The 12,630-nt window shown below is 40.3% G+C and overlaps 1 protein-coding gene across 1 annotated transcript in view; it reads right to left on the bottom strand.

Annotated features, from left to right (window-relative positions):
• Nucleotides 1–12,630, bottom strand: part of Piwil2 (piwi like RNA-mediated gene silencing 2) — a 54,687-nt gene that overhangs the window by 38,451 nt on the left and 3,606 nt on the right. The window contains exons 3-10 of the mRNA XM_074055148.1: nt 11,459–11,546; nt 11,181–11,319; nt 10,565–10,762; nt 9,715–9,825; nt 3,903–4,020; nt 3,344–3,468; nt 2,282–2,362; nt 2,003–2,116 (exon numbers count right to left, since the gene is read on the bottom strand). Coding sequence (XP_073911249.1) covers nt 2,003–2,116; nt 2,282–2,362; nt 3,344–3,468; nt 3,903–4,020; nt 9,715–9,825; nt 10,565–10,762; nt 11,181–11,319; nt 11,459–11,546 — 974 coding nt within the window. The remainder of the gene's footprint in view (nt 1–2,002; nt 2,117–2,281; nt 2,363–3,343; nt 3,469–3,902; nt 4,021–9,714; nt 9,826–10,564; nt 10,763–11,180; nt 11,320–11,458; nt 11,547–12,630) is intronic.

Here is a 12,630-nt window from a genome sequence, read left to right as displayed (position 1 = left end):
CCCCTCCCCCCAAGACCCTTGATGTTTCCTGTTAGATATTTTTCACCCACTGACTCCTTGGCTATAAATTGCCACTTTCAAGTCAGGTGTAATGGTTCACACCTGTAGTCCCAGATACCGAGGGGGATAGGGTAGAGGCCTGAGGCAAGAGGATCATTTGAGCCCAGGTGTTTGAGACCAGCCTAGGAAACACAGTAAGACCCAGTCCAAAAAAAAAAAAAAATCCCCCTTTTCCATGTTGTGTTTGGAGTTGCATTCATTTTCTCTCCTCTGCTACAAAACCCACTGCAGTTGTCCCTATGTAATGGTCCTGAACAAAGTCTGCCTTTCCAGGTTTTAGCAAGTGTCCACAACTAGATAGATTATAGTAAAACCCCTGAAAGTGAAGATTAAAATTTAAAACAATTTAAAAGGTAACGGTAACACTGGGAGTCATTTCTCATAGAAACAGTACAAGCCAGAAAAAAGGGGATTCTTTCAAAGCATTAAAAGAAAACATCTACCAAACTCAGTATCTTAGTTTTAAGGCAAAATATAAAAGACACTTTTGGATAAAATCTGAAAGAATTTGTTATCAGCAGATTCCACACTAAATGACACACTGCAGGGAGTTCCTTCAGACAAAAGGAAACTCATCCCAGATAGAATCCTAAAATGTACAGAAAAGAATACAGAACAAATAACATTTCAGGACACTGCAGTAAAGAAAATTTGCAAAGAGTCCACAGGGGCAGGAAGAGCAAGGAAGACATACAAAGACTCTGGAATCAGAAATCAAAATGGTATTATGTACTGATGTATAAAAATGGAAAAATGAGACCTCTTGAAACTATTCTAAGAATGGGTGGAAGGAGAATAAAGGAAAATGGTGGAGGGGGTGAATTTAGCTAAGATATATTGTAAGCACTTTTGAAAATGTCACATTGTACCACCAGAACAGCAATAATACAATAATTAAAAAAAGAAATCAAGTGGCTCTTATCTTCCAATAGCAAATCTAAACACAAAGAACTAGTGGGTGTAGTGGCATGGACCTATATAATTCAGAGGCTGAGGCTGGAGGCTTGTGAGTTTGAGGCCAGCCTGAGTTACATAGAGAGACCCTGTCTCAAAAACGAAACATAAAACCAAAGAGCTGGAAAGCAACGCTTTCGCAATTCTGAGGGAAAAGGGTCTTGGATCTAGAACATTACACCCAACATAACTAAGATGAATTAAAGACCGTTTCAAACACATAAATCCTCAAAATCATTTTCTCCCATGTACCCTTCTTCAGGAAAATCCTGGAGGACATGCTGTGCACCAGAGCAAAGGAGCAGCTATGGAGACAGCAGCATGGGATCTGAGGAAGGGCGAGGGATCTTCAAGCCAGCCGAGCTGAATCCAGGACTTATCAGACATTCTGAGATGGCCCTGAAGTCGTGGGAATGAGTCATTAAATGAACTACTGGTTGCTTAATAGCTACAGGTGATGTTTAACCTTAGCTGTCTGACTACCATTTTAAAGTACATACACCATTCCTGCAGAATGAGGGAAACTACTGTTTCTAAAGACAGCTCCTCTGACCTCCAGGAAAATAACTGCTCCTTTGCCATCTCCAGGGGTCCAGAAAAAAAAAACGGGCACAGGTGCAGGCGAAGGTGACCATGTCAGTTGCAGGAGTCCCCTCGCAGCCATGGACATGCTCAGGGGCTTAATGCCTGGCCACCAAAGTCACACTAGTGACTAGAGTCACACACACCTCATGCTGTGAGTGACACATGAGGCTCAAAGCAGGTCTAGATTGATTTAACCCACCCAAGAAACAGAATTCCTCAAAGCACATCTATTCAGATGCCCATCTCAGGTGTGACTTAGGGACAAGGGCACATTTACTCAGTTCTCTGAATTCATTCAATTAAAAACACAAACACAACAGTGCGGAGTCTGTATTATGACCAGCTATTACCCAGCTTTTCAAAGTCAGCAGCATGCGAAAGGTAGATCCCACCATTTACTTACATGACATCCAGCACAGAATCATTCCGAATGACCTTATGGGAGACATCAGCAAGCAGGAAAAGACCTCCATCTGTCCTCCGGATGCTAGCTGCATAGCCAGGCCAGATCTGCAGTCTAAGAGAGAGGTGGTCTTTACCATGGTCGTGTCCATCACCACATCTGAAATAGTACTCTGAGCTAATTTTGTTCTTAGAATTTCACCCCAATTGTAGTAATCACTACGAAATTTTTCTTTCTAGAACAATCAAAAGTGAAGGGAAAAAAAAAAAAACAACCAACCTGTGTTGCTGAAGTACCATAGCACTTGTAGGGTCATAGAAGTTTCTCCCCACAAGCTTCATATCTAAAAGTTTCATTACCCTGGGGAGGGAAAAAATTAAAATTAAAATTAAAAGTTTCACTACCCTGAAATAAAGAGTAAAAAATGGGATTTCTTTTCTTTTCTCTTTGTCAGTGCTGGAGCTAGAACCCAGGACACTGACACATGCTTGGCAAGTGGTCAAACCACTGAGCAACACCCCACTCCCAGCCCTAAAATGGATTTTCTAATAGAACAATGTTAAAAAGTAAGCTCCAATTGTCTTAGCTATGGTTTCCTTTGGAGGGCTAAAGGATCAGGAATGTTTGCGTCCTTTGTACAACATGGCAATCTTGCTAAAAGAAAAATAAAAATTTCCAAAGCATTTACCCTGGTGTATGTGCAACTGCAGCCTTTCCTATGAACTAGCTAACCAAACACTGAGTTATTTCCCAGGCTCAATTTACATTACTTTCCACAGTTAATTAAGAGAATGCAAGAGAACCAGTTTCCAAGTCTGTGAATAACAGCCTAGCAAAGGGAACTACGTATGCTCCTGGCAGTTCGGTTTACTAGATACACATTAATTCAGTTTCATTAAATGTGAGGAAGTTTGGGAATGGCAGCTGTGAAAAAATTAGGGAGTCTCAAAAGAAATTAAGCAACTGTGTGTTGCCTGCAATCCAAAAATTCAAAGGAATGGAAAAATTATCCCAGGAATTATTGTTTGTACTCTTCAAGTAGTTCTCCAATATGATTACATACATAATATGAACTGCTCTGAAAGTTCTTGTATGAATCCAAAGGAACCTATTCCTCTACCCAACTACCTTGAAAACTATTTAATACACCCCAAACTAGCCTATGACTTGAAAGACAATTTTTGAGTAAGTTAGCATCAAGATTACCCACTTGTTTACTAAATATTTCCAAACCCATCTATAGCTATCTCTACTATATGCAATGTCCCCCAATCTGCTTGAAGAGTATTGCAAATATACGACAAAAGTTAAAGCCCCAAAAGACACAGCTTGTCTTCTCACCGCCGAAAAACAACATTGTAGAAGGGAATGCACAAGTCAGAGCAGGGCTCCAGGATCTTTGTCAACTGAATCTTAATGCTGATCTCCGCATTGTCAGTTTTTCTTTGACTTTTTAACTCAAGAACCTAACAAATAAATATACACAAGTAAAAACAAATGACAAAACTACCAAGCCATAATCTAATCCAACTGTATTCTACAGAACACCAGATATCTCAAAATGTGTTTTCTACTTCTGTCTCACTTTGCTGCCCAAACTGGCAAATTCACAGCAGGACAGCTAGGATTTGAGAAATTATTTGGTAAGAGAAACTCATAAAGTTTCAGGTTGAAATGTTAAGCCATTCTTTATCACTGAAGCTAAAAGCTTCCAATCACTCCTCTTGTGTGAGAAGATACTTCTTAAGAACTCAACTGGAAAAATCTCTCCTATGTCTGCCTTCTCTCTAAGAATAGGAAGATAGAACTCAAATGTACAAGAACGCTATGATTTCTCAATACTCAAAACACCAGAGCACTCTTGGGTTTCATCCAAAATACAATTTCCATTTGGTCTCACTTGTTGAAGCTTAACAGGCAGATAGAGAATAGACCCATCAAAAGCAGTGACATTTCCAGTGACAGAACGATGGTCCTTCAACATGCCAAATCTCATGCTTTTGCACTCCACGTTGGGGCTGGAAAATAATAAAGAGGATTTTACTTCAATTTGGCTCAAACAGTTATCTTTTACCATGGCTGTGCTATAAGTTGTGGTAGAGTAGTCATTTGTAACTGTGCTCCATCTAGTGGTCATGTTAAAATTACACCACTGACTAAAAAGTGGACTCAGATACCTGCTCACTGCATAAGCAGAAAATATAGTAAACAGTAGTGGCACATGCTACTTGGGAGAATGAAACAGGAAGATGAGAGTTCAAGACCAACCAGGGCAACATAGGAAAGAGGGAGGGAGAGATGGCAGAGGGAGGGAATAGGTAGTAAGTTAAAAAAAAATCTCACCCATAATTCCAACACCCAAGGACAACTGCCTTTAATATGTCAGTGTATATTCTTTGAGATTTTAGATCAGGGATCAGAAAACATTTTACTTACGGAGCCATACAGTAAATATTTTAGACTTTGTGGGGCCTGTGGTCTTGGAACCCTGCTATCAGAGCACAGAGTCGGGCACAGATAATAAGTAAATAGTGAGTGTAGCTATGTACCAATAAAACTTTGTAACAAAGACAGGCTGAGGTCAGGTCAGACCTCTGAATTAACTCCGGCTTTTCAAGCCCTGCTATGAGTCTTCAAAAATACACACTTTTAAAAAGTGCTTTGTTTTTTAAAATGGGATTTCAATCATTTTCACTTGGGGCAATTTTGACTTTATTGTCACAATCTTACAGCTTTTAAAAACTCCAATAAGCTACTTTATACGATTATGATTGTCTTATTATATCATAGTAAGATACAACCTTCTTCTACAACTGCAAAGTTTAAACAAATCCAAGCCTAAAAATGGTCATGTATGTTCAAGTACATGAAGAAAGACTAGGGGAAAAATGAAGTATGTTGATCCCTAAAATTAAACATTTGCATGCTAACATCATATTCCCTCAAAAAAAAAAAATCACACAGACATGGAAATGTCACAGTGAAATCCTCTGTATAGATATCTTAAACGTACAAAAATGTCTTTTTTCAAAAATGAAGGATGGGAAGGTAAAACAGGTCCTGTCTGGGGATTGGTACCAGTGGGAGGGAGGAGGGCATACAGAAAGGGTGAAGGAGGGTAAATACGGTGGAAATACTAATACTCATACATGTACTCATGTATGAAAAAGGAACAATGAGACCTGTTGAAACTGCTCTAAGAAAAGGGGAGGAAGGATAAAAAAAAATGATGGAGGGGTGAATCTAACTAAGATATGTAAGCATTTTTTTAAATGTCACATGTAACAAAAATGTAAGAACAATGCTGAGAGAAAAAAAAAGAATGAATCTATATGGATACTTTCATGAAAGCAAAGAAAAAGTCTTCTGTGGCAGGCAAGAAATATTTCTTCATATAACACAAAATTAGTGTACTGTAATATTACTATTATTTAACATGTACTATTAACACGACAGGGAAGGTGAAATTAATGGAATAGAAATGATAATGTATACTTGAAACATATAAACATGCACACGTAAAAATATAGCTATCACAAATAAAGTGAATTTTTTGTACTTACTTAAAAAAATCTCACATACCTTATGCAAAATTCTTTGGACCAAAAGTGTTTCTAATTTTGGAATATTTGCATTACATAAGAAGATATCTTGGGGATGGGACCCAAGTCTAAACACATATATGTTACGCACACAGCCCAAAGGTAATTTTACTCAGTATTTTAGATAATTTTGTATACAAAATAAAGTTTCATGGCATGGCATCTTTCACTAAGACATGTCAGTGCTCAAAAGGTTTCAGATTTTAGAGCACTTTAAATTTGGGATTTTCAGATTAGGGTGCTCAACCTGAATACACTTAGAGCAATGCTCTGAACACAATATTTAAGTTTGTCTTCCTAGACCCACTATGTGCACTACAAGGCAGCCAGAGTATGACCAGAACACTAATCCACCTGCTCAGCATTCCCTCGGTGGCCTGGCATCACTTTCACAGTGTAGCCTGAAAGATCCAGATGTATAACCTCCAGTCTTATAAACCCATATCTTCTCCATGGCCCACTCAATACGAGAAATTCTTCAGTTTAATGAACACTTGTCAATCCGTTCTCAGACAGCATTGTCCCCTCTTTAACACTTAACTCCTCCCCTTAGTTTCACATCAGGTCTACTTCCTGGGACTCAACTTTGCCCTCTTCTCTGACTCCTTTCCTTCCCCTGCTTGGCTCTGCTTCCTTACCCCTGGTAAAGCACTCCTTTGCCCTCTGTAATTATCATTCCTTTCTCATTACTCTTAGAAACTTTTGAAATGAGTGGTTGATTATCTGTTATTTCTCATGGCCTATGATCTTCCTCTTTCCTTTAATCTTTCAGTGTTTTTTCTGTGATTCTAACAAAGCTACTGGAAGATCCCAAGAGTACCCTCCCAAAGAAATCCATTAACTTTTTTTCCCCTGTGATCAAAGTCAACCACTTCCTCTTCATTCAAATGGGTCCTTCCTTTGGTCTTCAGGGTACTTTCCCTCTAGCTGTCCCTTTCTTCTCTCTTTCACTCAACTTCTAACTCTTCTACCACCAATTACTAGCCATCCTTCTAATATTTAGACTTCCTGGCTGGCCCAGGTGGCTCACAGCTATAATCCCAGCTACTAGGGAGGCAGAGATCAGGGAAATCTTGGGTCAAAGAGAGAGGATGAAGAATTGTGTTGAGGCCAGCTCAGACAAAAAGTTAGTGAGACCCATCAATAAACAAGCCAAACATGGTGGTATGAGCCTGTCATTCCAGCTACACAGGAGGCCAACCCTGGGAAAAAAAAAACACTACCCAAAAAAAATAACTAAAGCAGAAAAGGGCTGGGTGTGTGGCTCAAGTGGTAGTGTGTCTGTCTAGCAAGCATGAAGCCCTAAGTTCAACCCTAAATTCTGTCAAAAGAAACCAAGAATCAGACTTTCTAATATAGCCGTTTTGGAAAACAGTATGGAGGTTTCTCAAAAAAAATTAAAAATAGAATTAGCATATGATCCAGCAATTCCACTTATGGGGATATGTCCAAAGGATCTACAATCAGTTATTTCAAATAAGTATCTATACACCGCTTAGACCTCAATGGCTCATACCAATAATCAAAATTCCTAGCTACGTGGGAGACTGAGATTGGGAGGATTGAGGGTGGAGGCCAACTGGGGCAAAAAGTTAGCAAGATCTCATCTCCACCAATAGCTGGGTATGGTAGCATGTGCCTGTTACCCCAAGCTATGAGGGAGGCTGAGATTGGAGTAATTCCAGTTCCAGGGCAGTCTGAACAAAAAAGTTTACAGGACCCCCATTTCAATGAAAAAAAGCCGGGTGTGGTGGCATGTACGTCACCTCAGCTTCAGTGGGAAGCATAAAATAGGATGACAGTCCAGGTCATCCTGGGCAAAAAGGGAGACTCTGCTGCTAAAACAGGGCAAAAAGGACCAGAGGTGTAGTTCAAGTGGTAAGGCACTTGCCTTGCAAGTAAGAAACCCTGAGTTTAAACCTCAGTACCACAAAGACAGTGAGTGGGTGCATGCAGGTGCTGAGCACTGGTGGCTCACATCTGTAACCCTAGCTACTTGGAAGGCTGAGATTGGTAGGACAAAGGTTCAAGACCAGACCAGGTAAATAGTTCACAAGACCCCCGTCTCCAAAATAACCAGAGTAAAATGGGCTGGAGGTATGGCTCAATCAGTGAAGAGCCTGCTTTGCAAGTGCAAAGCCCTAAGTTCAAACTCCAGTCCCACCAAAAAAAAAAAAAAGAGAGGTGTTATTTTTAAATTGCTGAAGATACCTTAAATGTGCTCACCACAAAAAACAGGTAGGTTAGAAATATGTTAATTGGCTTGATTTGATATTTCTATGGTGTGTGTGTGTGTGTATACATATATCAAAACATATTGTACTCATAAACATATACAATAACTGCCAATTCAGACTTCCATTTTATTTCCTCCACAGATATTTCAAGACTCTCATTCACTTTCATAATTCCAGCTAATAATCTCTAACTAAAGGCTCCCCTAAGCTCTTACAAACAGTGTAAAAACCAATATAATTCTTAATTTTAAAAAAGTATGATAAATCTAAGTTGTTGATATAAAATTAAAGTTCTTTTCCTTGATGTTTTTCATGCGCAGGTTTATCCTCCACTGTCACTGAACAGACATCAAATGATGATATGCAGGGGAGGATCTGGTTTGTGGGATGTGATCTTATACCACTGGGGAGGGGGTTTAAAGAAGGAATATACTGGAGTCTCTACTCCCATTTCCTGCTTGGGGAGCAGGAAATGTTTCTCCCTTTTTTCCCCCCATTTCTCCCCACTTTTATCCTGTTATACTAAATTCTTTTCCTAATAAACTTTACTCGCCAGGTGCCAGTGGCTCACGCCTGCAATCCTAGCTACTCTGGAAGCAGAGATCAGGAGGATCATGGTTTGAAGTCAGCCTCAGGCAAATAGTTTGAGAGACCCTATCTCGGAAAAACCCATCACAGAAAAGGGCTGGTGGAGTGGTGCAAGCAGTTGAGTACCTGCTTAATAAGTGTGAGGCCCTGAGTTCAAACAAACAAAAAAAAAAACCTTGACTATTATTTTTACTACAAAAAAACCCAAAAAGGAATACAGGCTGGATGCTAATGGCTCAGGCCTATAATCCTGATATACTGAGGAGGACTCCGTTCAAGGCCAGCCTGAGAAAAAAAATGAGACCCTACCTTGAAAAATACCTTCACAAAAAAGGGCTGGTGGAGTGACTCAAAGTGTAGGCCCTGAGTTCAAACTCCAGTACTACAAAAAAACAAAACAAAACAAATATAAATGTATATATACACACATGCGTATGTGTACATATAGGTATGTGTATATATACATACATATGTGTATGTGTATATATATATATATATATATATATATATATATATATATATCCAACACAAAAAAAGGGCTGCTGAGATGCCTAAAGCACTAGAGTGCCTGCCTAGCAAGTATGAGACTCTTGAGTTAAAAACCCCCAAATAAAGAGGAATATAGGGCTAGCTGTGTTGACTCATGCCTATAATCCCAGCTACTCAGGAGGCGGTGATCAGAGAGAGAGAATGGTGGAGGCCAGCTGGGACAGAGTTAGCAAGACCCCATCGCATCAAACAAACTGAATGTGGTGGTACACTGCTGTAATCCCAACTCCTGTGGAGGCCACAGGTAGGCAGATTATAGTCTGAGGACAGCCTTAGGCAAAAAGCGAGGAACCCTTTCTGAAAAATTACTAAAGCAAAAAAGGTTAGGGATGTGGCTAAAATGACAGGGCACTTGCCTAGCAGGTGTGAGGCCCCAAGTTCAAACGCTCAGAAAATAAAGGCATGAGGTCATGGGGGCCCAAGGTCATGGGGGCAGGAGGTCATGGGGGCACAAGGTCATGGGGGCCATCCAAGTAAAAGGCCTTGAACTTTAGCTTCGTTAGTTTCACATTGAATCCACTTCTAGCATCACAAATAAGCCTGTGCCTGTTAGATGAAGATCTGAGTTGATAATATAGCTAAAAACATAATGCACAGATAGTTAACCTTCCTGCCAGAATCTGAGCACAGGCACTACTGTGTGGGAGCTTTGTCCGGAATTATATGAAGCAGTATTGTTATTCCAGTCATTCCCGCCCAGAATTAAGTGAATAGAGAGGAAAACAGCTGCAAATACCTGAAAGTCACATGGTATTGATAAACCGCTTCGTTATGACACTGTATTTTGATGAGGTTCAGTCCCAAAGACTGAGACGTTCCTTTTGATCCTTGCTTCACAAAAAGCTCTCTGGAAAATAAAAATGAGAAACGAAAGCACCAGCAGAGTGCAGTGTACGCACCTATAGTTCCAGCTACTAGGCAGGCTAAGGCAGGAAGATCTCTTGAGCTCAGGAGTTCAAGGACAGCCTGCACCACATTAAAAAAAGCACCTACATACCTGAATATACCAAAATCAAAAAACTTATCATCCCACATCATCAACAACAAAAAGAATGGATGAATTAATGTTTTTTCACACTTCAGTTACAGATAAACAAACCAAGAGCCATGATATACAGACACTAGCTTTAAAGGCTAGAAGATCAATCCTCCAAAGGGTCTAATTAGATAAGCAAGGCCACCCTGCCCATCCTAGTGATAGTACTGGAGTTCCCAAGACCAGCTGAGAACAAAGAGTTGGCTCTGTAGAAGGATGAAGTGCTGATGACACTGTTTCTAAATGACGTATCATCAACACGCCAGAGAACCATTTGAATTGGAAAGCGAAAGACAGGTTTTGAGTCTCCTCTCTGGTACACACTACCACGTATTTTCACTGTTAAACCCAATGCACTTCATTAGGAATTGTTTCATGTTTGTCTACCAAATCATTGGCAAAAGAAACATCCTGCAGTCCCTATCATCTAAGGAAAACTCTGGACACAGAAGTAGAGTTCACATTACTACACAGCAGCCCAGTACAGAGACTCAGGAGGCGCCTCTTCCTCCACCATCCCGCCACAGAGCAGGTTGTGTTCCTGACTTACTTTTCCTTTCCTTCCAGAGTCAGGTGATCCGCTGAATGTAGTGAGGGTGGGGATAGAGTTGGGGGTTGTGACAGACGTAGGGGATTCCTGGCTGTTAGGCCAAATGCACTGGGAGGCTTGTCCACTCCTCTGCCTATACCACTGGCTGCTCTGCCCAGTGGTAATATAGAGGCATCCGAACTCCCTCTTCCAAGTACTCTGAAATGGGGAAAAGAGAAGCAAAGGAGGGCTTTCCTAGTCACGCTTCTATTTGTGCTGCCTCTAGATCATACCTGCGAGTCTGCATTCTCTTTTTGCAGGGGTCCCCGAAGGAGCCCAAGCACCACTATGGAGTTCTCTCAAAACAATGACACATTTACCAACTGCTCCTGATATCCACTCTCAGAGCACAACTGCAGAGAGTGAGTCATTCAGACTAAAAGAACATCCACAATCAGGATAGCTTGTTAAGGGGGCAAATGAAGTTGTAGCCACCAACGGCTGCCTGGAGCAGCAGCAGTAAATGGCTCCCAGAAAAGGTCTGCCTTGGATATGCTTGTTCAAGAGGAAACAGGCCCTCCCAGGACTCTCTCTCCACCTGAACCTGCTCGTCACACAAAATGGTGACTGTACTCACCTACTCCAACCTACAGAGGCCTCTGCCAGCTTGCTATCTCCAGCTGTCAACATGGAATGATCAGGAAAAGCAGAATGGGGTTCTTTTTTGTCCTTTCGGGCTGTGTTAGCAGATAAGCCTCGACCTAAAATGCCTCTACCTGAATGAAAGAACCAAACCTCAGCTGTAACTGTGAGCTGAGCATGTTACATGGTTATTTCTCTAAAGATAAACAGTATGGATTTAAGAACAAAGCGACGTACATGCCTCCACATTTCTCAAGTTAGTTTTCCACATACCTAAAGGAGGCACCTCCCGTTGTGGGGGGGTCGGGGGCGCTGTCTCAAGGCCCATGCCTCGGAACATGGATACCAAACCTGTAGACTCCTAGGGAAAATTGATGAGTAAAGTTATTTTAGGACATAGTTTAAAACCCTGACACAATGACTTTCTTAAAGTCTTGGTAAATAATAAAAATTAACTTCTCCAAATTCTATAAGTGTTTTAAGATTTAAAGATAAGGCTATTTTATAAAATATAACAAAATGCAACATTTTTCTAGTTTATTTCCCGTACACCCAAGGTAAAAGGGAATAGTACACTGGTTAATAAATTTCCAAAAATATCTAGGTCATTTAAGGGTATCAGAAGTTTTGTTTTCATTGTTTTTATTTTTTTCTGACAACATCCAACAAAATATGCTACTGTTTTCCTGTAGCAGTCTTGAAAGTTTACTGTTACATCAGTCAGAGCTGCTACATGAACAAAAGCCACATACAAACCCAAGCGACTCACAAGTAAACATGCAGGATTTCTATTGTAGTTTTCTTCTTACAAAGAATTACATTTGACAATGTCAACACTACTTAAAATGACAAAATGACTGTAACTGCATTTATTAGGTTCTTCCTCTACGTGCTTTTTATCTTTGACATATATCAATTACTGCTCTATAATCACTACATCATTTGGAGATTAAGAACACATATGTGCTCACACTTCAGCAGCAACAGCCAAAGATCCTGTCTTCAAGATTTGACCAAGGAGCTTTGGAAAGGAGCACATCTAACAATTACTACCTTAGAGACAGGAGATTGCCAATATCACACAGCCCAACCAAAGTAAAAATATTAACATTCAGGAAAAAACAACAGGCTGTATCTTTTTTTTTTTTTAAACTTTGCTTCTGCCTCAATTCTTGTTTTGGTGATACTGGGGTTTGAACACAGGGCCTCATGCTTACTAAGCAGGTAATCTATCACGTGAGCCACTCCACCAGCCCTTTTTTTTTTGAGACAGGGTAGCCCAGATCTGGAACATGCAATCCTTCTGCCTAAGTCTCCCAAGTGCTAAGATTACAGGTATGCACTACCATGCCAAACTGTCTTTTCTTTAAAAACTGGCACATATTAACAGGCTGTATCTTTAAACCTCTCAATTATGAATGGATGGATAAATGGGTGATAAATGC

The sequence above is a fragment of the Castor canadensis genome, chromosome 14 (assembly GCF_047511655.1).
Source record: "Castor canadensis chromosome 14, mCasCan1.hap1v2, whole genome shotgun sequence".
Lineage (NCBI taxonomy): Eukaryota > Metazoa > Chordata > Mammalia > Rodentia > Castoridae > Castor > Castor canadensis.
This window is presented reverse-complemented; position numbering and strand designations above follow the sequence as displayed.